Here is a 15,000-nt window from a genome sequence, read left to right on the forward strand (position 1 = left end):
TATTGTCTTAGTAAAGAGGATTAGTCTCTAATGATGGTCAATCTAAATTAATACAAATATTCAGTTGTGGGAATTCCAATAAGCTGACAAATGTTTAGTCGAAGGTAGGTTGAATCAATGGAAAGGCCAACTATATAACATAAAAAATTTATATTTCAATAATATTAATGTATCACATGACACTAAGATTTACAAGACTATTTCTCTGTTGAGGGATCAAGAAATATATTACAATCTTCTGCCTTCTATTACATAAAGAACTCAAAAGTCTCCATGGAAACAACGTGTACTTACAACAAAGAAGAGTAGAATTAAAAAGCGAAGAAATCTAAAAAATATCAATCGATGGTAATGGCATGGAAATTTGTGACATTTAGAGAAGTCAAAAAATAAATAAATCCAACTTTTGATAAAACATAAGTTATGTCTGATGAGCAATCAGAACTAAAATCTGTACAAAAGTAATAAAATTACAAAAAGCAAATACAGTAATTTGTACATTCCTTCCTATTTACAATGGTAAAAAAGATATCAAAATATGGGAACACAAGTCCTCCCCGGGACGACAGGACCGGCGCCCGAGGCCCGGGGGGCAGGGGTCCTTCCGATGGTGCAGGGCCCGGCCGAGGGTCGGGGGCGCCGTGCCCACAACACTGCCACGCTCAACAACAACCACCCTCACACTCCATACAAAAGTGACAGTAAAACAGGCGAGGAAACAACACAATTCACCTGGCTGAAATGGCCATTCGATAAAAATCAGCACGTGATACCGAGGGCGGAGCAAATGACCCATGGGCGTCACACACACAGCAGGGTGGGGATGAGGGACGCCCCAGATGAGTAAACAACTACCATAACATGGCTTGGGGGAGAGAGGGGGATGCTGTGGTGGTCCCGCGCGGGCCGACGATCACATCAACAATCTTTGCCAACAGAGTGTAGCTGTACCAAGGTAGAATCCCTGTGGGGAGCGAGTATTTTTCCCTAACAAATGACAGTGCAGAACATTACATTAATAAAAAGAACAAAACTGACGGCCTGGATGAGGCTATGAGATGCAAGTGATTTAATCCTTGCGTAACTAACATCGTGCATCGAGTGAGCAACACCAACGGTATCTACATTTGTACATAATTATGGTAGTTTTGTTACATTATTGTAAATATTAAAGTTATTACTATCAAAGAGAAGCAATTATCATCTGCAGTCAGAGCCTTCCTTGTACGGGTAAAGTGTATGGCGTAACGACGGGACGTCTGGGAGAGGAGTTCCAGAAGTTTGTCTGGGGCCGAGACTGCTGGCAGGGCCTCCTCCTTCTGGCACAGTTCCTCCTGTAGCTGCTATTTGAGCCTCTAATCTCTGAAACATCTCCTCTGGGCACTCTGATCTCGACGGCGCACTCAAGGAGCCGAGGCCATAGTCCATCTGAGGTAATCCCAGTTGCTCCGCTGCACTATACGACGGTGGCCATCCGGAGTCATAGGGGCCAAGGGGGAGGGGAATGTTTCCTGCCTGTGGTATCCGAGATTCAAGGTGAGGAGGACACTCAGTCACCTCAGATATGGCTTGTTGGACTGGTTGGTGTGACTGTTGCTGTACATACTGCTGTGGTTCCTGCTGCGATAACGGCTGCTGTTGAGTCGGTAGTGGGGGTAATGATGACGGTGGCGATGGCTGTGAGGTTTCTGGCATTAATTTCTCATGTAAAGGTTCCGGGGGAAGGTCAGGAGGTTTTGGAGCAGGAGGACCTGGCCCTTGATCTTGTTCGTCAGCCTCTAATTTGCGTGGAGTGTTGGATGCAACATAGCCATCTGGTCTCCTGGATAATTTTAATTTAAGGGGGATTTTAGGAATACAAGACTCTTCTTTCGTTGACTCAGAGTCTAGCTTAGGCACCGATAATCGAATTTTTAAGGATGGATTGATCACAGAATCCGAATCACTCCGTTCATCTTTGTGACCTCCGGCATTATTTGCCTCACTCTTGACACTCTTATTACCACCAGAGCTTTCACTCTTCCCTTTCCCAAACCTTATGACTAATTTAGGAGCATTCGTACTGTCTCCTGTGATAACTTTCACATCATGCTGGTCATCAAAAGTACCATCCCTGCCGTCTCCACTACTTTCCCCTAGGAGAATCTTGCGTTTCTTGGCCTTCTTTTCTCTGTCGGTCCCTTTCACCCCACTCTTCTTTTCCCCTTTATCAAAGTCTGCCATGATCTGTTCTCGAAATTTCATGTTATCATTCTTAATCTTCACCATAGCATTTTCTTCGGCAATACGCTTTTTAGGCGGCCGCTGCTTTCCACCAAAATCTTTGGAGTCTGCTGTCACAGTTGTAACTTCACTTCCCTTCTTCCCTAAACTAATGCGTAACTTTGGAGGAGGTTTGGCACTTGATACATCTTTTTCGTCCAGATTTTTCGCAGCTTCCTTTGCCGCTCTTGGTCTTTTTCTTATTACATCTCCACCTTCTGTTGTTTCCGAGTTTCTCTTCCCAGAATCCTCCATCACAGACCAGTCCAAGTGTCTTAGTTCCCGGGGTGGTCTCTTTCTTCTGCCTCCACCTCCACCTCCTGCTGGGGTCTCATCCTGCGTGTACATTTTGTAGTCTTCTCGCGTTGGTATAGATGGCATGGAAGCAACAGCCTTTGGAATGGTGATGCCAGTTCTCAACTGCGGGGGAGGATTTGGAGTGTTGTTAATAGGTCCAGATTCCGCCGGCTCATTTGGCATTTGATCCTGATAACAATACTGACGAATCAATTCCTTCTTCCTCATTCTTCTTAACGTTGATGTTGTAGAGGTTGGAGTTGGTGCTCCTACTGCTTCCTGTGGCGCAGCGGACGTATTAGTAGCCGAGTATGAGTTAGCATATGGTCCTTTGATCTTAAGCTTGAGTTGGTTTGTTCTTTCGTCGATTCCAATTTGAGCTGTTGGCACTGTCAACGCCACTCTACTATCGTCTCCTGTATTCTTAGGCAAGATTGACAATTCTGATGTTGGATTTGAATCTCTGACATCACTCAAGTTCGATATTGTAAGCTTAGTTTCAAAAATGCCGGAGGTAAACTCTGAAGTGAACTGTGGGATGTCTTGTATTTTGTCTGGAGATTTTGATGGGCCTTCTAGCATGTCATCGCCACGAGGTGGACTAGGAGAGTGTGTACTGCGACGCAGCTGAGAGTTTTGAGTGTTCCTGTAATCCTCAAGTATTTTGGCAACTTTGTCACCATCATCTGTTGATTTACTAACCCCCTTCTCTTTTAGTGATGACTTTGATTTTTTGCCTGACTTCTTAGTTTGTTCTTTGTGCTCTAAAGTATAGGTGGGTGTTAGCGATTGCTGAGGTGTTGTGTCAACTGATTGTCGCTTTTCTCTGGACTTCCGCAAATCATCCAGGGTGTTGTTAGCTGGGCCGTCATCAAATTCGTTGTCAAAATCAAAGTCGTAGACTGTTCCGACCAGCTCTTTAGGCACTGATATAGAATTAAATCTCGGGCTCTGACCACGGCCTTTTCCTTTGCCTGTGCTCCTGCCCCGCCCTTTGTTATATGCGGCCCTGTTGACTTTGCTACTCTTTTTCTCTCTTGCCTTTGTGCTCTCCTTGTTTACCCATCTTGGAGATGATGCCTGAGATCTTGGAGACTTCTTTTCGGGTGCTTTCTGTGACTTGGCTTCTTGCATGTATATTGGCACTCGTTTTGGTGCAGGCTCTTCCTTTTGATGAAGAACACTGTCATCTACTGTAATAGTTTCAATCTTTGATTCAGGTACTTCAACAGCGATTTGCAATGGCGATTCCTTCTGACTGGGTACAGTGGTGGGGCTTGTCACAGACAGCATTGGAGATTTACTTAAACAGGTTAGACTAGTAGTGGTTGTGGTTGTTGTAGTTGTAGTTATTGTTTTAGCCACAGACACAACAGAGTTTGAAGCAGGAGGAACAATGCTCCCCTTGCTACTAACAACAGAATTTCTTGCAGGAGATACCAAGGGTCTGCTGACCTTTGTAATAGTCACACTGCTCTCTGTTGAGGTTGTGGTGGCGGTCACAGGAGCTTGAGAGGGCTTAGTGGACTGTGGCGGCACTACAGGCACCTGGGATGGTTTACTAGACTGCTGTGATACTACAGGAGCTTGTGAAGGTTTGTTGGACTGCTGTGATAAGACAGGTGCCTGTGATGGTTTACTGGACTGTGGTGATACTTGAGGCTGGCTCGCTGTTCTGCTGACTGATGACGATAATACTGAATGACTTGTAGAAGAAATGTCTGTCGGGGCTACGGTTGTTGCCTGTGCTTGAGATGCTGTAGAAACTGGTACATTGTCATTTTTACTAAATATACTTGAAGGAGAAGGTTGTGGTTGTGCAATTTTGTTGTTTGGTAATACTGGAGAAGGTTGTTCTTCTCTTGTATGTTGTCCTCTACTGGTTGTAGGAGAAACAAGGCCTGGGACTACCTTGTTACTCTGCGTCAAAGGTGACGAGAGAGGTGGCACAGTCATCATACTACCAGGAGAAGCTAGTGGTTTTGTAGTTTTACTGCTTGATGTTCCCTGTCTACTACCTGCCTTGGCATCTGTTGTAGGCAGTTCTGGAGTTGGAGGTCTATCATCATGTGATGATAATCTGGACATTTCCTGAGAACACATGCTTGTTTTATCTGGAATCTGATTTTCTCTAGCAGGTGGTGGATACTGCTGTTGACTTAAAGCAGCTAACTCCGTGGCACTATGCTGTTGCAAGTATGCTGGTATTAGAGTGGTATTGTAGATTTGCGGATGGATACCAGCTTCGACCATTTGACGAAACTGACTGGTAAACATAGTGCGGGCATTCAAAAAATCAATGGCGCTGAACAGCTGATGTTGGGCATCAGCAGAGAACATGGCTCGTTGCAGATCAAGCATTGACATGGAGGGGGTAAGGCCTAACTCTAGACCAGGCATGGGTAGGTGAGGAGGCAAGTGTGGGCCAGAACCTGGATCCACTTTATGCTCAGGTTGAGGAGGACTCTTCTCCCACTGCCCCCGCCACTGCTCTCTGAAGTTAGCACCTGGGGAGGATGAACTCTTGGGAGGTAAAGCCTCAGCAGATGATGCTTGTGGAGAGGCTACTGAGGATTCTGGCACAGGGGGAACTGAGAAAGAGTTGGCCTGGGATTGCGGAGGAGATGCTGTAACTTCATTCGGTCTCTCTGGGGGAGGTACTGGTTTGGTGGGCTCAGCTTGTGCTTCAGGCTGTACTTCAGGTTGTGCTTCAGCCTGTCTCTTCATCTCGCCTATAACATCCTCCAAATTCTTTCTTCTAGTGGGGGAGACAAACTTGTTAAGCACTTGTTTCCCTTCCACTGGGGTTGGCAACACCACCGGGGTCTTGCTAGTCACATCTACAGTTTCCAAACGTGACTCATCGCTCATAAAATTATTTACAACACTATTTACATTTACCATGTCATTACAAACTGCATGAACTCTATCTACAGGCTCAGGTGTAGTTATTGCACTCTTATATCCACTGTCCTTCGGTTGTTCAACACGTTTTTCTCCTACAACATTTATGGAGTCTTCATCACTATCACCAATACGAACTTTCTTAGGCTCTGGTTCAGTATCCGATGTTTCAACAATATCTTCTAATCTTTCAACTTCCAAATCTACACCTACAAATCCAAATACCCCTGATTTCTGTTGTTGTTGATGTTGTTCTGTTTTCTTCACATTTTCCGGCAGTTTTGGAGGTGCATCCTTCTCTCTTTCCTCTGCAGGTGTATCTGAAGCCACTTTAGGTTGTTCTTCTCTAATTGCCTCTATTTGTTTCGGCAGGCAATCCTTTTCCAGAAGAGGTTCAGCCTTCTCAGCAGATTTCTCTCTCTGTCCAAAGATATCCACAGCTTCTTTTGAGGGATCCACATTTTCATTTAGCAGATCTGGCTTGCTAAATGTTTCAGGGATGTTTTCTTCAGCCACTTCTAACTTGTCTTTTGGAGATTCCTTTCCTTTGTCGAATTTTTCTTCAAGGGAATCGCTGTCTCTAATCAGTTCTTTCCTTTCCTTTGGCGACTCTCCTGTTTCTCGACTGCTTTCTCTCCCTCTGAACAGATCTTTCTTTTCTCTTGGTGATATGACTTTCTCTGGTGCCATTACTTCTTTTTCTCTCGGAGATAAAACCTTATCTCTTGGGGACAAAACCTTATCTCTTGGAGACAAAACCTTTTCTCTTGGAGACAAAACCTTCTCTCTAGGCGACAAAACCTTCTCTCTAGGAGACAAAACCTTCTCTCTAGGAGACAAAACCTTCTCTCTTGGAGACAAAACCTTCTCTCTTGGAGATAAGACCTTCTCTCTTGGAGATAAGACCTTCTCTCTTGGAGATAAGACCTTTTTCCTTGGGAACAAAGTCTTTTCTCTGGGAGATACCACTTTTTCTCTGGGTGATATAACCTTCTCTCTCTGAGACTCTTTCTTTTCTTTATGAACCTCTTTTTCTATAATAATTTCATTACTCTCTCCTTGTAGGTTCATCATTTCAGGTAACAAATCTTTCTCTAAAGCCTTAACTTCCTTGTCTGCAGATGAAACATGCTTTTCCTTTCCAATTGCTGCTCTATCTCGTAATGAATCATTCTTTGCCTTTTGTTGCAATGATTCCTTCCCTTGGAGAACATCCTTCTTTTCCAAAACTGGATCTTTCTTTTCTCTCAAGAAATCTTTTCTGTCCCTTTGCACGACCTCTTTTTCTTTTAATGTCTCCTCCTTTTCTGTGGTACTACTTCCTTTGGAGGTACCAGATTTCTCTTGGCTGCTTCTCTCTGGGGTCTTTTTGATGGATTTGAGTGTCTCCTCAGGCTGTATCTCTCTTCTGGTATGGAGTTTATGACTGGTGCCAATGTCTTGGGAGAGTGGAACCGGTTCTCTCTCTCTTCCTCTTCTTCGTCCTCTCGATGGTGCATGAGAGTTACTTCTGAAGTCTTGCACGGAGACATCACCAGGAGGAGTTCTCGGTCTGCACTGAGACCCACTTTGACGTAATCCTGACTCCAGTCCAGTCTCTCTTCTGGTGGGTGATTTAGAACGATGGTCTTCCGTCTCGTTGGACATTCCGGATTCACTTCTCTCAGTAATCGGCGGCTGAAACCCATGTTCAGGCCGCCCTTCGGAAGTTTTAAGCTTCTTGTCAGGGGCCTTCCTGAGGGTTCCAGCTGCCGGTTCCTGGTTCTCATCCTCCCGCTCATCGCTGTCAGAGGTGAGTTGCAAGTCACCTGATATGCTTGAGGGGCCTCGAAAGAGTTGGTTTTTGGAGAGGTCTGGAAACTCATCACTAGTTGGTTTAGAAGTGTGAGATAGGAGGGATTTTCTTCCTGGAGTGGCTGGTCTTCCTTCCTCATTTTCATCTGAGGAGCTTTGGTATGGTCGTATATAGATGTCGCCACGAAAAAACTGCTTGTTCGTCTTTGCTTCCTTGTAAACCTCTGTAAGAGGATCAGTTTTATCCTTTGCAGCTTTGTCTTTCTTGATGATATTCTCTTCATCACTGTCAGAAAATATTGACTTGGGGAATTTCACCTCATCACAACTTTCGGAGCCCGCATCTGAAACAGTCGCTGATGATAATGGTTTAGCTGCACGAGGAGATTTGGATTTTGATCTAGGTCCAGACTTCCCTTCCATCCGTGAGATTCTTTTGTTTTTAGTAGGTGATACAACAGGAGTTGTTACTGGTAACTCTGACTCCTCTGTGCCACTGGAAGCAGCTGTACCTGCCTTACTGTTGCCACCCTTCAGATTTTCTGCAGCTTTCTTAGCAGCCTGCCGCATTGGGACATACGGCAGAATTTCTGGTGGCTCAAAGAGGTTCTTTTTGGGAACATCAGAAGAATCAGTCTTTTCCTCGCTGACCTTCTCATTCTTTTCCTTTGTGCTCTTACTCTTCCTACCTTTTGTGGGTGTTATTCTCTTCTCCTCCAGTACCTTCTTCTCTTCAATGATCTCAGGCTCATCAGGATCTTCCTTGATCTCCTTGATTGGTTTTGCTACAGATTTCTTAACATCTGCCACATCTGCAGCTGCTGGCCCAGCTATACCTGCAGTTGCACTGGCTGAAGTACTTGTTGTATTCTGACTAGTGATGAGTTCTGATGCTTTCTTTGCAGCTTTCCTTTGTGGCACAAACATATGACCTGGTGTTGCTTCAACTTCACTCTTAGTAATTCCGTGATCGACATCAATTTCTTCCGACTGTCTTGTCTCACTTTTACATCTTTCAGCACTGGCTGTTTTTCTTACTGTTCTACCAACCTTATCAGTTTTCTTTTTGTTCATTCTTTCTGCCTTTGCCTCAATCTTTGGAGTAAACTCTTTCTTAGCTGCCTTTGTCTTCAGTGTTGCATGGTTTTGAGAATCTGTGGTACTTTCCTTGTTTTCATCATCACTGTTCACATCACTATCACTTATTCTACTTTCATTCTTCTTATCATGTTTCTTTGGTCCTTTACTTAAAGCCGTATCCCGACCATTGTCAGAACTGGTGTCTGTCCGGTCACTTACACCAAAGATATCACTGCTCATCACTGCCGGCTCATTACTCTTTTCACTGTTGTTGTCCTCGTCACTGGACAGCTTGTAGGTGGGAGGACCCAGTTCATCATCATCACTAAGCTCCAACTTTGGAATTTCAGATACTGGTGAACTTACACTGGTAGTCTGGCTACTCAGAATATTTTTATTCCACTTGCCCTTGCGATTGGGCTTTTTCTCTTTTGCCGTAGCCACTGTTACCACTGGTTCATCCTCACTACTTACACTCGAGTCTAACTTAGATGGCGTCACCTTCCTTTTATTTCTTCTTTTGCTGGGCTGTGGTTTGGGTTTACTAACTGGTTCTGCCTCATCTTCAGAAGTATCTACACTGGGACGCTCCCTCACTGTCTTTGAAGATGAGGCATTAGTTTCTGTTTTCACAGTTTTGTCAGTTATCAAATTATCAAACTTCTTAACATCTTCCTCACTCGAGCCTTGTGCCATCCGGTCCCTGAATGACCTGCTCTTAATGGCACTCGCTCTCCCCATCCCTCTTCTCCTACCAACCCTTCCCCTCGTAGGTCTGCTAATGGTCTCAAGTTTAGGCTTTTCTTTGTCACTACTGTCAAGGAATGGTAACTTGCTCTTACTTGATGGGGGTTCTTGCTTGACTGAGTGATTTTCTTTATTTGTTTCCTCTTCACTACTTGTGTAAACAGAATAACGAGTATTACCTTTTGTAGGCAGAGACCATTTTGTGGAAGCAAGAGAAGAATCAGAGTCAGAAGTACTATACAGAGAGCTGGAGCGTGACCGGCGCTGTTCCGCTCCATTGACGTACATTTTCTTATATGGATTGTCTGTTTTGTCTTTTGATGTTCTAATAAGGCCATTGACATCCTTCTTCTCTGGTTCCTTCTTGGGTTTCACCTTTTCTGTGAGAGTGCCAGCTATGCAAGCTACAATCTTCTCGAAATGCTTTTGCGTGTGGCTAGGAGCACTAGGGTGGGAATACAATTGATCATAGACAGAAGGACCATGATTAGCCTGCATCACCGCATCTACTTCCTGCTGCGTCAAATTCATGCTGCTGCTGGCCAGAATGGATGCCTGCTTTGAGAAAGTCTGCTCTCGAGTTTTTAGGAAGGATCTGGAGAGTCTCTCACGACGACTGACCATGTAGCAGAGGTTACGAACCTGTGAAGAGAAAATACAAATGTTGTAAGAGACAAAAGAAAACTGCCATGTGATAAAAATCAGTTCTACCTTTTCTTTATACCATCTTCAATCTTAAAACAACCTCAATTCACTGAGAGAATTAAATTTACGTACCCTCTCCAAGTACTGCCTCAATTGTACAAACATCTTCATCCGTTCAATGTCATGCTCCTGCTGATGGGAGAGAAGGTCGATTTCCTCACTGCGCGGGGTCAAGAGTGGCTTGTTGAAACCAGCCTGAAAACAAAGCTCAGATTAGATATGCAAACTGTCATTCTGGCAATTCCTTTCATATCAAAAGTATCTAAATAATGTACATATGTATGTGTCTCCATGTGTGTCTGTGTGTATGTTTGTGTCTGTGAGTATGTTTGTGTCTGTGAGTATGTTTGTGTCTGTGAGTATGTTTGTGTCTGTGAGTATGTTTGTGCCTGTGTGTGTGTGCCTGTGTGTGTCTGTGCATGTGTGTGTCTGTGCATGTGTGTGTCAGCATGTGTGTGTCTGTGCATGTGTGTGTCTGTGCATGTATGTGTCTGTGCATGTGTGTTTGTGCATGTGTGTGTCTGTGCATGTGTGTGTCTGTGAATGTGTGTATCTGTGCATGTGTGTTTCTGTGCATATGTGTGTGTGTGTGTGTGTGTGTGTGTGTGTGTGTGTGTGTGTGTGTGTGTGTGTGTGTGTGTGTGTGTGTGTGTGTGTGTGTGTGTGTGTGTGTGTGTGTGTGTGTGTGTGTGTGTGTGTGTGTGTGTCTGCGTACGCGTGTCTGTGTACATGTGTCTGTGTACATGTGTCTGTGTACATGTGTCTGTGTACATGTGTCTGTGTACATGTGTCTGTGTACATGTGTCTGTGTATGTGCGTGCATGTGTGTATGTGCGTGCATGTGTGTGTGTGTGTGTGTGTGTGTGTGTGTGTGTGTGTGTGTGTGTGTGTGTGTGTGTGTGTGTGTGTGTGTGTGTGTGTGTGTGTGTGTGTGTATGTGTATGTGTGTGTGTATGTGTGTGTATGTGTGTGTATGTGTGTGTGTATGTGTGTGTATGTGTGTATGTGTGTATATGTGTGTATGTGTGTGTATATGTGTGTATGTGTGCGTATTTGTGCGTTTGTGTGTATGTGTGTAGTTGTGTCTTTGAATATTGATGCCCTTGCTTGTGTCCATGTGAGGAACTAGGTATGAGTGTTTATATAAAAAAAAAAGAGTGAAAATATTAAGTATTCATCAACCGGCTCTTCCATATGTTCACTTGAAGATCACTAACATCAAAAATATATGCTTTAAAACTAAGAATTTTATCATAAATATTTCTAGTTGAAAGTTATATCACCAACTAACACTTCAATCAAGCTTTAACAATCCATTAAACATATAACCACAAACTGACTTCCTTGAAAAACACTTGGATAATTTGCAACCAACACCGGTCCACTCCATCTCTTATTAAGACAATGCATCCCAACAAAATCCCCATTACCCGTCTCTTTAGCTTCCAGTAGTTAAAAATAGTCTCAGTTGTCTCAAAGTCAATGTCCAAGAAGTTTGAAGTTTCCAGGACATCGACATGCTTGTAGAATTCAGACTCAATCTGCCTTAGCTTGGCAGCTCGAGCCTGGTTCTTCTGCTCTGAGGTCCAGTCCTTCTTCTTTGGGGCTCCCTCTTCCACGTCACTCTCTGCATCGCATCCTACCTTCTTGCTTGCAACACTGTGCTTCTCACAATAAGACTGAAATTGTTCAGAAATATGGTCAGACAAAAGGCAAAAACCTCTCAAATTCAAAAACTAATGTGACTGATTAAATGACAACCAATATATTTAAGGCATACTGCATTATACAGTAATATCATATGCACAGCCTACTCTTTCATCTTACTACCAATCAAAACATAAATAAGTGAATCCCCACTCTAGTAAATATCATATGTAATTCTTATACATACACTTGCCTCATTCAGTACTTACCATGACTCACATAACACACTCCATCTCACCATCACATTTACACTCTCACTAATACTCAAACGAAAGTGCTCCAACCCCATGACAATGCCCATCGCAGAAGGGCTAATACCAAAACTCATAGTAACATTCTTAGTTATACAGAGTGGGAGAGACAAACATATAGAATAAACTCTAGAAATTACATTACAACAACTGTAGAAAAAAAAAAAATGTGATTCTACAAGTACATTTTAAGTTGGTTAACTGAGGTAGTCATACAAAGAAAGTTTGTTATAAATAAAGTTATTATCAAGTTTAAAATCTTCAGTGTAACTGTCATCCACAATTACTACAGAGATGGAGACATTCCCATGACTAATGCTTTAAAATTCTTAACACACTTAAACATTTCTAAGATTTCTATCAGACTTCACCATTCCTGATTTTTCTATTTTCTTTGTCAACATACCAATAATCAGAATTTATTTCTTCTATACATTGCATTTCAATCCTTGTATCAAAATATAAACTAAACATATGCTATAAATAATTGCATTTTCAAATAAATACATTTCATCAACCTTTTTAAAGATCACTACAGACATTGACTGAAAGTACTCACCCTCAGTTTCACACCATCATCTGCACTTTCATCCTCAATGATTGCTTTCATCTCTAAGCCATGCTTGAAAGCGCAGGTCACATGATAGGCAGTTTTGCAGGTTTTAACCGAGCACTGGATACATGCACCTCGGCGTTCTCGACACAGGACACAGACAAGTGCCCATCGACTTTGCTGTAGGTTAAAATAGAAATGATTGAAAATAAGAAGACAAACTTTCCAAAACATGGAAATTCAAAATCAAAATCAATACCATCTATGTTTAATTAAATAATTCAAAGTTTCATCATCAAAGGCAATGTAACATTATCTTTTAATAAATTTCTTGCATTAACTCAAATAATTTAGTTTTTCTGTGTCTTGTAACAAGGTAGAGAATCATTGGAAGAGTCACAGTCATGTTGTTACTGCATGTGAACAAGTGTTCAAAATTTTAAGTCAATAAAAGGTATACATAAAAGAACATATACATATAAATACCCCTTTGTATTTATATGTACACATTAGTATTTACATATGTCTATCTGACTGTCTTTTTGAAGGAACATGAGATATTTAGAGAGGCTTTAATTACCACATTAAAAGAAATCAGAAGCTAATTACATTATTGCCGTACAGGTGGGGGTTATTTACAATAATTTACTATAAAAATTATGCTACTCTTAGAAATACTGGCAACATTTATCTTTAATAAGCAACAAGACATAGTAGGCAACAAGGTTGGTAAAGCATGAACATGGAGAAAAAAAAAAAAAAAAAAAAAAAAAAAAAAAAAAAAAAAAAAAAAAAAAAAAAAAAAACCCATCTGGGAAAGATTGCATCTTCAGAGGTCCAGCCTCACATAAAAACAATATATATATGAACATCTACATATATACTTACAGGGATGTTTGGAATCTTGGTGATAGGCTCCATACGTTCAACTGAGCCAATGGAAACCTCAGGAATCCAAAGGGCACATGCAACATGGGCCCATTTCTGGCCTGATTTTGTTGACTTCATGGCACCACCTGAGAAGATAAAAAAGGAAGTTGTTGAAGTTTTGTTAAATCTCAAATGCATCAGGATGCAGAGGAATAGGAAAGAAGATCAGTTAACCCATGAACAGGTGAAGTCATAGAATATTTCTGACACGACAGATGTAGTATCATGTTATGAAGTTCTGCTGTATATGCCCATTGTACATAGTTCTGTTTGTATATACACATTATAATTGCACAATTTTCTTGACTTTATCCTTTTTTTTTTTTTTTTACATAAAACCTTTTTTTTGTCACCCTTCAGAATAAGGTGGGTGAAAATCACTCCAAGAGGCTCAGTGCGGCATCGTACCTCAGACAATCACCCAGAGAGTAGCTGCACATGCTCACTATATTGCCAGCAGTATAGCATACATCTGGTATCATAGATAACTTTGTTGATACCGAAACTTCACAGTGCTTGAGCTCCATAAAATAAGGGCCACACAAGGGTAAATTTTCATGTCCTACAATCTTTTCTCTTAACATATTGTGCACTTGGGCCTGCCAAAAAAAGGCGATAATTCTTAACCCATTGGTTGCAGTTTTAAAATAATATGTATGCAGTAGGATGGCGGGTTTACACTGTCTGGCACGGTGCCATCCGCATCTACGACCAACTCTAGCTTGGCAGGTTTACTGGCCTTACAATCCAATGGAAGAAGATAAAATACCTAAATAATGAATTGCACTTATATTGATCAATGTCTTTAAGCTCTAAGCTGATTAAGGCAGGTTGTCAAGGGCCAATTCAATGCTCAGCAGGTTTCAAGAAGGTAGTAAGGACTGGATTCCCAAAAGGACATTATACAACTGCCATCATACACAAGAGGTTAAGAAACCTTTGCACTCCACAAATAAACCAAAATCACGGAATCAATTTTTTTTCTTTTTTATCAAACCACTAAAGGATGTATCTTCTTACTATCTGATCTAAACATTCACTTTTATTTACTCTAATTTAGTTGGGACAAAAAAAAAAAAAAAATGGTTGTGTTTGGAATCTAAGGGTGAAAATCTAGATGATACCTAAGAATATCATAATCGTTTTCTAGTTTCCTCAGCAATATTGGTACAAACTGTGCATGTCTTCACCTGAGTGACTAAATTTCCTATGGGCATCCTTTAGAAGTTAATCAAATATTCTCCAGAAGCCATTGGGAGGTCTTAAAATCAGTAGGAAGAAAAGGAAGTCCTGAGTTTTATCAGTGAGTGAGGGAAAGGTTATAATGCAAGGAAATCAGAAAGAGAGGATGCGGTTTTAAGCATTTTAGTTTGACAATATCACTGATGTGTAAAGGGAATGACTTATAAGCTAGTGGTAAGACCCTAGCAATAATACATGGAGCAGAAATGTAGCAGTTAGCAAAAGCTCAAGAAAAGAGACTTGACATGACAGAAACAAGAATGCTGAGGTGGACATATGGTGTTACAAAGTTGGATATGATCAGGTATAAAAAAAATTAGGAGTACAGTAAAAGTGGATAAAACATCAAATAAAATCCAAGAGAGAAGACTCCAATAGTATGTATGGTTAAATCATGAGAAAAGATGAGGAATATACAAGAAAAGTATTGGAAATGGAGGTGCTGGGAAGACAGAAGAGACATTGACTGAAGCAAAGGTGCATGGACTGCATGAGAGAAGATCTGTGGGAGAGAGTACTGCTAGGCAA

General features: G+C 41.8%; 1 protein-coding gene across 2 annotated transcripts in view; it reads right to left on the minus strand.

The window, feature by feature from the left end:
- Window positions 1–131: 131 nt before the first annotated feature.
- Window positions 132–15,000, minus strand: part of rno (PHD finger protein rhinoceros) — a 38,565-nt gene continuing 23,696 nt past the window's right edge. For both annotated transcript variants that reach the window (XM_043028724.2, XM_043028730.2), the window contains exons 7-11: window positions 13,189–13,316; window positions 12,307–12,480; window positions 11,220–11,468; window positions 9,862–9,984; window positions 132–9,726 (exon numbers count right to left, since the gene is read on the minus strand). In XM_043028724.2, the coding sequence (XP_042884658.2) occupies window positions 1,201–9,726; window positions 9,862–9,984; window positions 11,220–11,468; window positions 12,307–12,480; window positions 13,189–13,316 (9,200 nt within the window). In that variant the 3' untranslated portion in view covers window positions 132–1,200. The remainder of the gene's footprint in view (window positions 9,727–9,861; window positions 9,985–11,219; window positions 11,469–12,306; window positions 12,481–13,188; window positions 13,317–15,000) is intronic.

Source organism: Penaeus japonicus, unplaced genomic scaffold, assembly GCF_977035675.1.
Source record: "Penaeus japonicus unplaced genomic scaffold, GWHDUDI00000001_assembly GWHDUDI00000002, whole genome shotgun sequence".
NCBI lineage: Eukaryota > Metazoa > Arthropoda > Malacostraca > Decapoda > Penaeidae > Penaeus > Penaeus japonicus.